At 46.0% G+C, this 14,634-nt stretch overlaps 1 protein-coding gene across 2 annotated transcripts in view; it reads left to right on the top strand.

Moving 5' to 3' along the window:
* The window catches only part of PPP3CC (protein phosphatase 3 catalytic subunit gamma), a 200,682-nt gene that overhangs the window by 166,338 nt on the left and 19,710 nt on the right, over positions 1-14,634 (top strand). For both annotated transcript variants that reach the window (XM_030202021.1, XM_030202022.1), the window contains exon 12: positions 1,978-2,075. In XM_030202021.1, the coding sequence (XP_030057881.1) occupies positions 1,978-2,075 (98 nt within the window). The remainder of the gene's footprint in view (positions 1-1,977; positions 2,076-14,634) is intronic.

Genomic DNA, 14,634 nt, shown 5'->3' on the forward strand with positions numbered 1-14,634 from the left:
CTTCTCCATCCCAACCTCTGGTCTCTGGCCCTCACGGCCTGGATGTTGAGAGCGTAGACTTCGCCTTCTTGGGTCTGTCAGAGGGTATCTCCCGAGTCTTGCTTGCTTCCAGGAAAGATTCTACCAAGAGGAGTTATTTTTTCCTCTGGTGACGGTTTGCTGTGTGGTGTGATGGCAAGGCCTTAGATCCTCGTTCTTGTCCTACACAGACCCTGCTTGAATACCTTCTACATTTATCGGAGTCTGGTCTTAAAACCAACTCTGTAAGGGTTCATCTTAGTGCGATTAGTGCATACCATTACCATGTGGAAGGTAAGCCGATCTCTGGACAGCCTTTAGTAGTTCGCTTCATGAGAGGTTTGCTTTTGTCAAAGCCCCCACTCAAACCTCCTACAGTGTCATGGGATCTCAATGTCGTTCTCACCCAGCTGATGAAACCTCCTTTTGAGCCGCTGGACTCCTGTCATCTGAAGTACTTGACCTGGAAGGTCATTTTCTTGGTGGCAGTTACTTCAGCTCACAGAGTCAGTGAGCTTCAAGCCTTGGTGGCTCATGCTCCTTATACCAAATTTCATCATAACAGGGTAGTCCTCCGCACTCACCCTAAGTTCTTGCCGAAGGTGATGTCGGAGTTCCATCTGAACCAGTCAGTTGTCTTGCCAACATTCTTTCCCCGTCCTCATACCCGCCCTGCTGAACGTCAGCTGCACACATTGGACTGCAAGCGAGCATTGGCCTTCTACCTGGAGCGGACAAGCTCACACAGACAGTCCGCCCAACTTTTTGTTTCTTTTGATCCCAACAGGAGGGGAGTGGCTGTGGGGAAACGCACCATATCCAATTGGCTAGCAGATTGCATTTCCTTCACTTACGCCCAGGCTGGGCTGACTCCTGTAGGTCATGTCACGGCTCATAGTGTTCGAGCCATGGCGGCGTCTGGCCCACTTGAAGTCAGCCACTATTGAAGAAATTTGCAAGGCTGCAACGTGGTCATCTGTCCACAGTTTCACATCTCACTACTGCCTTCAGCAGGATTCCCGACACGACAGTCGGTTCGGGCAGTCGGTGCTGCAGAATCTGTTTGGGGTTTAGAATCCAACTCCACCCCCCTAGGCCCATTTTTATTCTGTTCCAGGCTGCACTCTCAGTTAGTTGGAAAAGTTTAGGTCAATCTCAGTTATGTCCTCGCCGTTGCGAGGCCCAATTGACCACGTTTGTTGTTTTGAGTGAGCCTGGGGGCTAGGGATACCCCATTTGTGAGAACAAGCAGCCTGCTTGTCCTTGGAGAAAGCGAATGCTACATACCTGTAGAAGGTATTCTCCGAGGACAGCAGGCTGATTGTTCTCACCTACCCGCCCGCCTCCCCTCTGGAGTTGTGTCTTCCCTTGTCTTGTTTTTGCTTGGTACGGGACTAGCGAACACGAGCGATTTCGGGCGGGAAGAAGGCCGCGCATGCGCGCATCGCGGGCACTAGCAAACTCTGTTGCTAGGAAGAACTCTGATCGGAGGGGCTGCCGTGGACGTCACCCATTTGTGAGAACAATCAGCCTGCTGTCCTCGAAGAATACCTTCTACAGGTATGTAGCATTCGCTTTTTGGGAGGTGACACTGAGTCTTTCTTTGAGGAATCAGGAAGGCAGAATTTGACATACTGACAGAAAAGTATGTTCATAAAGAGCGACTGGCTCCCTTTACCTCTCGTTAATGTCAGTCTGGCATAAGTTAGAACATCATGAATCTGCCTGAATAGTGTCTCTTTACAGTTTTTAAGCTTCACTATGAAGGGGGAAAGGAATTTGTTGACAGCTGAAATAGTACCATGATTGCATGACATGAGTGGCACAGGCAAGACACTTCTCTCAGCTAGGGAACTGTTGCAGTTCTGCATTGGACTTGAAGCTGAAATCAGCAGAAGGATGAAATTGTACACGAATGGGTTATAGAGAGTTGCCCATATTTTTAAATTGTCTTTACAGGGAAGAGAGCGAAAGTGTCCTGACTCTGAAAGGGCTTACTCCTACTGGGACGCTTCCTCATGGTGTACTGTCTGGGGGCAGGCAGACACTCCAGAGTGGTGAGTACAAACTTAGGTTCTCCTTCTACCTTGTGTATAGGTTATTCAGCATGGATCTTAGTACTGTCAATGCACAGATTATTATCTATGTAAACATGTTTCACTCACACAAGAGCTACAGATGTTTTTCAGATACAGCCAGTGGTCTAGAGTCTAAGGATCAAATTCTACATATGGCACCGAAAAAACAGTGCTGAAAAAAATTTGCACTACACACTATTCTTTAAACAATGCTCCAAGTTAGGGGCCATTTATAGAATAGTAGAGCACTCCGTGATGATTTCCATCAACTGAAACCTCATATTAGATGTAGATCCACAGTATTCTGTAACTGTGTGCACAAATTCATGGAATGCTCATGACCCACCCATGGCTACACCCCTTTTCCAGATCCGCACGTAAGAATTTACGTATGCATCTTTATAGAATAGCGCCTAGGAAGATGTGCACAGAAGTTGTTATTGCCAATTAATGCCAGTAATTGATTATTGGCACCCAATTATCAGAGCTAATTGGCTCATTACTCAAATCGTGCGCACAGTTTTGAGTGCCGTATACAGAATCTTGAAATTTCTAAGAAACTTGATCAGAATAATTACACAGTTGAGAAGTGGAGATTTTCAATATTGCTATGTGACACAAACAGCAGAACCACCCCAGTATTACACCTCCTACAAAACAGGGTGTTAATGTGTCAATACTCTTACTTTTTAGCTACATCCCCAGAACACTTATTTACAGCATGCACAATCACTGCACTTAATCACACACAATCTTTTCAGCACATGTATTTGGCTGTGAAATTTTATAAGAGCCTTTTCCACATGTAAAACATGTTTTACACTTGGAAAATGTTTTATAAAATTGTACCCAAATGGCCTGATAGGTATCCTGTGGTGCATAAATGCAGATATGCACATTTATACGTTCTCCAAAGCAGATGTAAATTGGTGCATATACTCTACATGTGTGCTTACTTATTTTCTAAAATGTGCATCTACATCAAAACGCTCTGCTCAAAATATTCCAATCCCCCCCCCCCCCCCCCCCAGCAGTACCTACACAGGGTGCAGAAAGTACATGAAGTCTTGTCACTCATATGCTTATATGTGCATATGCTGCAAGATATTCATAAAAGGCCTTTTCCATGTGTAAAACAGCCTGCTTTAGCATCCTTAACAGACCAATCTAGAACCTGTGTGGTTGTGCCTGTCAACCAGTGGATCATGACAGAGAAAAAAAGACTCCTGTGTGTTTTGCCCAGTAAGGGCACTGTGTGGCTTTAAATGCTCAGTATTTCTCTCTCTCTAGCGGATGGTGATGGACAGGCTGTGCAGCTTCTGGACTGATGACTGAGGCAGCTCCTGACCCAGAGACCTGGGCATCAGTTGAGCAGGGGAATACCCATTTATTATTATTATTAGCATTTGTATAGCGCTACCAGACACACGCAGCGCTGAACACCTGACATAGAGAGACAGTCCCTGCTCAATAGAGCTTACAATCTAAAGAGGTTTTAAGCCCTCTCTCCCCAAAGAAAGAAAAAAAAACATATAGCAAGTTTAATTTGATCTGGAACTTTCCATATTGATTCTCATTCTCCTTAATTCACACATTTCTACTTTCCTAGATAAAAGCTGATTTGCTCTTCGAAAATGAGCTAAAAGTTGTTCAATCTAATGCTGTATTCCCTTCCTATACTCAAATTAATACACAATTGAGTTCGTGTGTACATAGTACTTGTCTCCTTCTAAAGGATTCTGTGAACATATTGAGAGTCATATTTGGCTATTTGTTTCAACCGCAAATCTCAGCTGTCACGTCTAGATGCTTTCGTTCTTCGCCAGATAAAACACTGTGCATTCCGTTCTTGAACATTCTTCTCTTCAGTTGCTCATTCTGACTGGTCATCTCACAGCTCAATTACTGTAATTCCCTGAATATTGGACTACTAGATTTTCAGCTTGTGATACTCCAGTTTGTTTCAAAATACATCTATCAAACTCATACTTGGTTTCTGGAAATATGGGCTCATTACCCACTACTTATTTCTGAGCATTGGCTCCCAGTTTTTTTATGTTTAATTTCTTTATTAATTTTTATTATAGACAAAGATTACAAATCTTTGAAAGATACACCAACTTTAAATAAACCACTACAACAATGCAGGTCATTAAAAAAAAAGAAAATACCAATACTTATATATAAGGAAATATGTTGGTTATAGTCCACAAAATGGGAGAAATCCAAGGCTATTACCAAAGGAAGTTGGCATACTAAGCAAAAATTCAAATCATACTAACATATAGAGTAGGCGGTTATCCTTTTTTACAATACCGGCTATTAATCTATTTGGCCTGTACTATCTTGTTTTCTTGCAACTCTAAGAATTTACAGAATTGTTCTGGCTCATAGAAAATGTATCTAGTGTTTTGTTTTGGTTTTTTTTAAATCAAACATTTACAAGGGAATCTCAGTTGGAAGGAAACATTAAGCCGCATGGTTCTCTGTTTTAAGTCTAGAAATTTTTCTCCCTTGCTGTGTCCAGCGAGAAATATCCGGAAAGATCAGGACTTTAGCTCCCAAAAATTCGGGTTGAATATTTTAAAAATATAAATGGAGCAAAGAGTCTTTATCCTGCAGAAATACAAATGTAACAATTGCTGTTGCTCTTGTTTTAATTTCCTCTGTAGATTGTTCAAGGAATCCTGTTAAGTCCAGTGTTTCTGCTGGAACTTCTTGTTGAGTAGGAATTCCCTGCGAAGAATTCTGTTGCAATTTCTTTTGAACTCCAATATAATATATTCTTTGTAGTGGAGGAAGAGATTGCTCTGGATACTTATTAAACATTTCTCCGGGGGAAATATAATTTGTTTGAGGAAAATTTAATATACGAAGATTTAAATTCCTATGTGAGTTCTCCAAGTTTTCAATCTTCCTATGTATCAATAATTGATCCTCTGCCATTTGTGCTTGTTGTTCCTTCACTTTAACTAAGTCCCCTTCTAACGAATTTTGCTTAATAGAAATTGCCTCTACGTTTTCTTTCAATTCTCTTATTTGCTTCACATTATTCAATGAGACAGATATAAATGAGGTACTTATCTTGTACAGTACTTCAAGAGCAGACCATATAGAGTCCAAAGTTATTTCTTGGGGCTTCACCAGAGGTTGTAAAACCAGTGCGGAGAGTAAGGATTCCTCCCCGGTGTCAGCTGTCCGGGTCTCCTCTAGAGATAGTTCATCTCCCGCTATGGCTGGCAAGCGTTTCCCTTCCACCGAGTTGACTGCTGACGCCACTTCCTTCAACGGGGTCTGCTCCCCTTTGAGTCGCTATCTCCTGCGCTCGGTACTCCGGCTCTGTCTAGGTGTGGCGGTAGGGCGGTAGCCAGTCCCAATGGGCTAAGCGAAAATTCGCTCTCCAGACCAGGGCTCTTCCCCACCTCGGTCACGGATTCGCCCGATGGTGTGGACACCAAAAACGAGGTAATGGAAGTTTGTCACGAAGAGAGGGAATCCAGCCTGGGGAGGGGAGGTCCCTTTGGCTTGCCCTTTCTTTTCGGCATGCTCGAGATAGGAAAAAGGTACTTTAAGTTTTTCTGAGGAGGAGCGTTCCACTCCTGCGTCCTACTCAGTCACCATCTTGGATCTCCCCAGTTTTTCTTTATATTAAAACTCGATATACTGCTCAACATATCTAAGTGGTTTACAATTTTAAAAAATATTCAATATTCTCTCTAATCACCCACCTCTAAGCACCCCCAACTTGGGCCGGAAAACCCTTTAATTTGAATCTTAACATCCACATTTTTATTCCCCCAATAATTGCCCATCCCATCTATAGCCTTGAGAAGAGGTAAGAAATGTCTGCTCATCATGGATGAGTGGAAAGTAGAGGAGAGACTTGCCTCGGTGTCCCTTCAGTGTGTTTTGTCCATGGCCCTGACAAGTAGTTCTCCTCACAGCATCTGTTCTGTTTTCCTCTGTTGAGTGCTTCCTCTTCAGTCCCTCACTCCTTCCCTCAGCCCTAAGAACAGAAGACTGCAGGAAAGTTTTAAAACTAGCAAGCCACAGTCTTTCCCTTAGCAGTAAGGGGTTGGAGGCCTCTGGAATGCAAAGCCTGCAGAATCACTCCACCCCACCATACTATGTCTGATCGTTCTTCCGCCTGGCACAACCACAGGGTAGCAGTGATTCAGTGAGCAAACACAGTGCAAGTAAACAAAGGGGAAAAAAGTACTGTTCTTCAAAGCATGCTCAGCCAGCTGTAAGTAAACAAACCCACAGTGACCCTGCTGTCAGTACTGCTACTGTGAAGTCAGCCTCTAAAGCTTCCCTGAAACACCAAACTCCCCCTCCTGTTTCAGAAGGAAATCCCCCTCCTACATGGCAGAAATCCAATCAGGATAACAATACAAACATGCCATTCTTTAGCCCAGCAGGGCAGTTTACTCCGTTGTTCCTGCTCAAAGTGATACAAATTTAACATTAATACAACTCCTCAAGTGCTTTGTCTGACAGCCCAGCAATTTTGCAAGCTTCAGAGACTGCTCCGTTTCCACAGTAACAGTCTGTTCTTACACAGCAAACCCAAATACAAATGAATCTGTTTGGTCTTTGCCTCAATCCCCTCTTTCTCCAGTTATTTAGCTTAAGTAATTAAAAAGCGTGGTTAGAATGTAATAATTAACAAGGTATTTCACTCATTTTTTTCAGTAATTAAAAATTGTTGAACATTTCAGCAATCTGCTGGCTGGCAGTGTTGTCGCAAATTTCAGGCTTCCTGAAAAATTGAAGGGCCTTGGATAATAGCCCACTCAAGACTTCAGAAAATCCAGCGTTTCTAAAGTAGCATGGGCAATTATTAGAGTGAATACAGACGTTTAAAAAACTCCAAATTTAACAGGAAATCCTAAAATACTCATTCAAGATATCGCTGCCCCCACCCCCCCAAAAAAAATAAATAAAAACAATAACGAAGACTACCCATAGCTAGCGTTACCATATGTCTCCAGGAAAAACGACAGATTGAGCCAGTCCAGATTTTACGTCTATTAAAAGCATTGGAAGTAAAACCTGGACTGGCTCAATCTGTCCTCCTTTTTCTGGAGCCATATGGTAACCGTACATGATAACACACTGCATCTAATTTATATTCAGCAGGAATGCTAGTGGTGTATAGGATTCTTTTTAAGCTCTTGTCTGTCAATACCAGACCCTGGATAAAGGTTTACCGCTGTTCCTAGCCTCCCTTCTCACCCCATACTACCCACGAAGACCTCTTAGTTTGTCTCAACAGTGCCTTTTGATCATTCCTTCCCTTTCGCCATGGTGTGTCATGAATCTACAAGACACTCTATTCCTAAAGTTGGTGATATGACACAACACATTTTTCTTTGTATCTTAATACTGAACCCTTATTTAGCAAATTTAAACCCTTACTTAAGGCCTGTTTCATCAGTCAGACCCTTTCCCCTATAACACGGCATGTGGACTGTACTTGGGCCTGAGCAGCCAGGATTTGTTTCCCTTAATCCTGCCTGTTCTTTCCGTCCCTTCTGCATCTTCTAGTCTTATTGTAACTTTTCCCATTGTCCACTCCTTTTTGTCCTTCTCCTTGATGTGCTCCTAACTTAGCTTAGTACACTCTGTTTTTGATTTTATACACCACTGATATTTTCCGTTATATCAAATAAAATGGAATATTGAATCTTGACAAGTGGTGTGTAGAGGCAGCAGTTCTTTCTCTGTCATGCTTTCAAGGCTGTCTGAAAAGTTCTCTTTGTATTTCATCCACATGTAATATGCCTTCTCTAAAGTGGGATGCTATAAGGGGCATTTTCGAAAAAAACATCCGTCAGAATTAGGGCATTTAGCTCGTTGCGTGTCAAAAAAAATCTAATTTATAGAACCATTTTTGAAAGTGTTTGGTTTTCTCTTTCAAAAATGGCTCTAAGAGGGACATACTGTATTTGCACAGAAGATGACTGCAAAGGGCCATTTTCCAAACTGACATGTCCAAATTATAAACACCACAAAACCAGTCATTAGAACATCTGTCTGGCATCATTTTGAGAGAAATGGCCACACAGACATCCCTATAGATTAGAGGGGCAGCCCTAGTGGTCAGTGCAGTTCAATTTAAACAATGTTAAAATTCCCACCATAATTCCTTTATTTTGTATTCTGAGCCCTCCAGGAAGAGTAAAACCTATTGTACCTAACTATACACCATTATAATTGCCTTTCACTCTGCAGGTACAGTAGTTTGGAGGGTTCAGTGTTTCCAGTACAAATATACTAAGGGGAGTGGATTTGGACCTGGATCCCCTTGTTTACAGTCACTGCACTGATCTAGTTGACTGACTTACTCCTGGGAGCTGCTTTTCTGCTCTGTTGGATATTCCCATAAAACCTTATGCTGTCATAGCACCTGGTATCCCCTTTCAGTTTCAGTTCCTAAGGGTGTTGGAAGAGGAACAGCATCCATTGGGGGGGGGGGGGGTCAAGCCTTAATCCATCCAGTGGTCAGCTGGTCATTCAGAACATTTTTTTTTTTTTTTAATAACTTGGACGTGATTGAAACAGGTCTAGATAAAAATGTGCTTTTCCTTAGCGTTCCTCCGGACCGGCCCAGAATGTGACTGATGGGTTGTGCACGCCTTCTAGCAGGTGGAGACTGAGAACTCTGCCTCTTGCAAGAGCCAATAAGAGCCCTGACCAGTTAGAGTGAGATTCAGTATTCTCAGTCTCCAGCAGGTGGAAGGAGGTGAGCCCTTCAGTGTCTTTCTCATTTCTCCCTTTTAACTTTAAAAATAAATAAATGATTGCATCCTATGCTTTCTGTGCTCTGGTGTTTCTCTTCAAGTTGGAGGGTGAGACCTATGGGGGTTTCCAGTAAGCCTCGGGGGTGCTAAACTCAGGTGGCTGGGTCCCTCTCCCCAAATCCTCCCTAATGTTTCCTTTAGTGCTTCTAGCTTCGAGTGACTGAAGTTTGGATTTGCACTGCCTCAGCCCCTTCATGGGAAAGGGTGTCCTGAGAGCTGGGAGAGACAGCCACACTGTTTCTGACTTAAAAAAAAAAAAAAAGACAAGCAGAGCAACTCTATTTCAGGTTTCTTTCAACCTTGCCATTATCCTGGTTTCGATACTAGTTGGCTGTCTTTCCTTGCTGGGAGTTTTTAAGCGGTTAAATACATAAATAACCGAGTTTCCTTAGCATCCCTCCGGACCGGCCCAGGATTGGACTGATGGGTTGTGCACGCCTACCAGCAGGTGGAGACTGAGAAAAAAACTCTGACTCTAGCGAGCCAATAGGAGCCCTGGTCATGTGACCCTAGCCTCAGTATTTCTCAGTCTCCCAGCAGGTAGGAGTGAGCCCATTAGTCTCTCTATATTGTCTTTCAGCTTTTTCTTTATTGATGGCTTTAGTCTGCCTTTATTCTGTGCCACAGGAATTCTTTGAGGCTTGTTAGGTGTTCTTTTCAGTTTGGTTGACTTTCAGCCTCAGGGGTGAAAACTCGGGTGTCCCGGGTCCCTCCCCCCTTGTTCCTCCCCACCTCCCTTATTATCTAATTCAATTTCAAAGGGAAGGGTAGCCCTTTGATTAGCAAGGGGATTTTACCTTTGGGGAGAGGCAGCCAGAAGTAAAAAGAGGCTAAATTGGTTTCTCTGCCACAGATCTCTTCAGTCCCCTTGATTAAACGAGCAGGCAGCTCTGTTACTGTCAAGTGTGTGTGGTGTGGCTGATTAGCGTTTCCACAGCAGGGAACCATAAAGAGCACAGTTTTTCTTTGCCTGGCCTGGCTCCCTTTTCTATTTGTTTTCGGGGGATTCGTGTTGTTAATTGAAGTGCTGTTTAAAAAAAAAAAAAAAAAAGTACAGTTTCGGCGCGAATTGGGTACGCACGCGCGTGCACGCGCGCGTCAGCGATGTCGGAAAAACTTAAGCGCTGCTCCGTTTGTCAGCGTCGGGGTGTTTCATCTTCAGGCGCTTGTAAGTATTGTACAGCGCTAGCGGGAGCGTCGGGTCCGGTTTTGCCGGCAGCGGTTCAGTCAGCTGGTTCGGTCTCTTCACCGGCGCGCTCTGATCCCGTGGTTGCAGAAGGGTCAGGCGCGCCCCTGGACTCCGGAACGCCGGTTTTGGCGCGAACGGCGGCCATTTTGAATTCGCCCTCTCCTTCTCCCTCGCAGCCTGCAGGGCTTTCAGTACCTCCGTTGGATGTTTTTTCTGCAGGAGCACTGATGCAGGCTGGGCCTACTCAGGCAGGGGGGTTTCCTCCTGAGTTTGTGCTCCAGATGTATCAGGCTTTTTTGCTGCAGAAAGGGGATTCTTCAGCTGAGCCAGGGCCTTTGAGTATGGCTGCTCCCCCTCCCTCTAAGAGATCTAGGGAGGGAGATTGGCGGGAGCATTTGGAGTCAGTTCATGAGCAGGAAATGCCCTTCTTAGAAGAAGAGGAAGATCTGGCGGAACAGATCTGGGAGGAATCTTCTTCTCCAGATCCTGAGGCTACTTCTTTTGCTCAGGGAGAAGATCCTGCTGTAGCCAGAGTTTTCCATAAGGATGATTTGCAGGAGCTAATTTCTATGGTGTCTTCTACTTTGAACTTTGAAGATTTACAGCCAGCTTCGGCAGTCCGTAAGGTCGATTTCTTGATTAAAGGCTCTAGGTCTGCTACCAAGACTTTTCCTATGCACCAGGATATTTGGGATGTTATTAAAGCGCAATGGGAGTCCCCAGATGCGGTTTTCCGGCAGTCCAGATCTATGTCTCGTCTCTATCCGGTTCCTGAAGTGGATAAGTCTTTGCTTAAGGTGCCGGTCGTGGATGCCGTGTTGTCGGCGGTGAATAAGCGGAATACAGTCCCCGTAGATGGCGGAACAGCTCTTAGGGATGTTCAGGACAGACGCCTGGATTCTCTGCTCAAGAATAGTTTTGATGTTTCTTCCTTGGCAGTACAGGCTGCCATTTGTGGGTCCTTAGTGGCTAGGGCCTGTTTTAGGTGGGCAGAGAGAGTTCTGGACAGGACTTCGGATGATCTTCAAGCTATTGATCTAGAGGTGGCTAGGATTGAAACGGGAGCGGCGTTTCTGGCAGATGCCTTATATGATTTGTTGCGAGCATCTTCTAAGTCTTTGGCGTTGGGAGTCGCTGCTCGCCGGTCGCTGTGGTTGAAAGGTTGGTCGGCGGATGCGGCCTCCAAATCCAAATTGAGCAAGTTTCCATTTAAGGGGTCCTTTTTGTTTGGGGAAGAATTGGATAAGTTGGTTAATTCCTTAGGAGATGCTAAAGTTCCTCGATTGCCGCAAGATAGACCCCGCCTGTCCGGTCGAGGTTCCTTCTCTGGTAGAGGTCCAGGTAGAGGTTTCCGTAGATTTCAGACTGGTCGGGGTTTTCAACCTCATAAATCTCGGTTCTACAATAGGACACAGTCCTTTCGGGGTACTCGCAGAGGAGCGAGTTTCTCCTCTCCAGGTTTTAGATCACAGACCCGTCCTTCCCAGTGAAGGGGCGAGGGCCTCTCCTCTGGTGCCTGTCGGAGCTCGTCTTTCTCAGTTCTATCAGAGGTGGGCCCACATAACTTCAGATCAGTGGGTCTTGGAAGTTATACGAGACGGTTATGCCTTAGAGTTCGCAAGGCCTATTGCAGACGCCTTTCTGGAGTCTCCCTGTCGTTCTCCTCTCAAGGTGAGGGCGGTTCGGGAGACTCTACAGAGGCTGTTAGATCTTCACGCTATCTGTCCAGTCCCTCCTTCCGAGTACAGGCAAGGCCGGTATTCCATTTATTTTGTAGTTCCCAAGAAGGAAGACTCTTTTCGCCCTATCTTGGACCTCAAGCCGGTCAATCGCGCTCTCAGAGTCACAAGTTTTCGGATGGAGACCCTGCGATCAGTCATAGTCGCAGTGCGCCAGGGAGAGTATTTGACAGCCTTGGATCTCACAGAGGCTTATTTGCATATTCCCATTCGTCCGGCTCACCACAAGTTCTTGCGCTTTGCAATTCTAGGGCAGCATTACCAGTTTCGTGCTCTGCCCTTCGGTTTGGCGACGGCTCCCCGCACTTTCACCAAAGTTATGGTCGTGGTGGCTGCGGCCCTCAGGAAGGAAGGGATTCTGGTTCATCCATATCTAGACGACTGGTTAATCAGAGCAAAGTCTTATCACGAGAGTTGTCGTGTCACAGAACGAGTGATGCAGTTCTTGCAGTCTCTAGGTTGGGTAGTAAATGTGTCAAAGAGTCGGTTGGTTCCTTCTCAATCTCTGGAGTATTTGGGCGTCACGTTCGACACGACACAAGGCCGAGTGTTTCTACTGCAGGCCAGGATTCTAAAACTGCAGTCTCAGATTCGGGCCTTTCTTCAACAGCAGCGTCCGTGTGCTCGAGATTATCTTCAGATTCTCGGATCCATGGCAGCCACCATAGAAGTAGTACCCTGGGCCAGACTCCATATGAGGCCTCTTCAGTGGTCTCTTCTATCGCGTTGGTCCGCTCAGAGGGAGTCACTATGGAAGCGTCTGCCTCTCCGCAACAGAGAGCGCAGCTCGCTGTTTTGGTGGCTGCGGATGAAGAATCTCACAGTAGGCATGCCTTTGGAATCTCCTCGCTGGATACCGTTAACAACAGATGCCAGTCTCCGAGGCTGGGGAGCGCATTGCCTGGGGCAGTGGTCTCAACTGGAAGCAGTTCAATCAATCAATTTGTTGGAGACCAGAGCGATCCGGTTGGCCCTGCAGCACTTCAGGCCTCTACTAATAGGCAAAGCGGTCAGAGTTCTGTCGGACAATGCCTCGGCAGTGGCCTATGTCAACCGTCAGGGGGGAACGAAATGTCGTCTATTGTGTCGGGAGGCGGAGAGTCTCCTCGCCTGGGCGGAGATTCACCTCTCGGCCATTTCAGCATCGCATGTGGCCGGAGTGGAAAACGTTCAAGCCGACTTTCTCAGTCGCCACACTCTCGATCCCGGGGAGTGGTCGCTCAGCGATCAGGCGTTTCGGTTGATAGTGGAGCGCTGGGGCACTCCAGTTCTAGATCTGTTTGCATCCAATCTCAACACGAAAGTCCCTCGTTTCTTCAGTCGTCGAAAGGAGGTAAGAGCGGCAGGGGTAGACGCTCTCTTGCAACAGTGGCCCTCCGACCTTCTTTACGCGTTCCCTCCGTGGCCGCTAATAGGCCGTCTCCTACAGATGATCGAAGATCACGGAAGACCGGTAATTTTGGTAGCACCGGATTGGCCGCGGCGTCCTTGGTACGCGGATCTACAGCGGCTATTGGTGGCGCCTCCTCTTCAGCTCCCAGTTCACAGGACTTTGCTGGTTCAAGGACCAGTTCCACATCCAGATCCGGGTCGATTTTGTCTTACGGCTTGGCTCTTGAACGAGCCCGTTTAGCTAAACGGGGTTTTTCAGGACCGGTGATTTCCACCATGCTTAGGTCTCGTCGACGTTCCACTTCGCTAAACTATATTCGTACTTGGAGAATTTTTGAGGCCTGGTGTGCAGAGGCTGACATCCTTCCGTTTCGAGCATCTGTGCCTCAGATGTTGGATTTTCTACAGCGAGGGTTGGATAAAGGGCTGTCTCTTTCTTCTCTTAAGGTGCAAGCGGCAGCTCTTTCCTGCTTTAGAGGTCGGATTCGAGGTAAATCTTTCTCCTGTCTTCCGGAAGTGGCTCGTTTTTTAAAGGGAGTCAGCCTTCTTCGTCCTCCGGTAAGATCAGTCTTTCCATCTTGGGATCTTAATCTGGTTCTTTCGACTCTCACGAAACCACCTTTTGAACCTTTGCAAGCATGTTCTTTGAAAGATCTAACGCTTAAGACAGTGTTTTTGGTGGCTATTGCATCGGCTCGGAGAGTCTCAGAGTTGCAAGCTTTTTCATGCAGATCTCCTTTTCTGCAGTTTTCCAAGGAGCGTGTGGTTATTCATCCGGTTCCCTCCTTTTTGCCTAAAGTGGTATCCCGTTTTCATCTGTCCCAGTCAGTGTTTCTTCCTGTTTTGGAATCGGCCTCAGGGACGCAGGAACAGCGACAGTTACATACTCTGGATGTTAAAAGAGTGCTTAAGCGGTATCTCGCAGTTACGGAAGATTTTCGACGCACGGACCGTCTTTTTCTACTGTTGGCCGGTCACCGTAAGGGGCTGGCGGCTTCTAAGCCCACATTATCTAGGTGGATCAAGGAGATGATAGGGTCAGCCTACCTTTTGGCAGGTAAAGCTGTCCCGAACTCTGTTAAAGCTCATTCAACTAGAGGGCAAGCGGCGTCCTGGGCCGAGTGTTCATTGGTTCCACCAGCGGAGATTTGTAAGGCAGCAACTTGGTCCTCTCTCCATTCGTTTTCTAAGCATTACAGGCTTGATGTGCAGTGTCGGCAGGAGGCGATTTTTGCGTCGCGAGTGATTTCAGCGGGTCTGCTGGGGTCCCTCCCGTAGGACTACTGCTTTGTTACGTCCCATCAGTCCAATCCTGGGCCGGTCCGGAGGGATGCTAAGGAAGGAGAAATTAGACCTTACCTGCTAATTTGCTTTCCTTTAATCCCTCCGGACCGGCCCAGGCCCCTCCCGTG

Source organism: Microcaecilia unicolor, chromosome 4, assembly GCF_901765095.1.
Source record: "Microcaecilia unicolor chromosome 4, aMicUni1.1, whole genome shotgun sequence".
NCBI classification, from domain to species: Eukaryota; Metazoa; Chordata; class Amphibia; order Gymnophiona; family Siphonopidae; genus Microcaecilia; species Microcaecilia unicolor.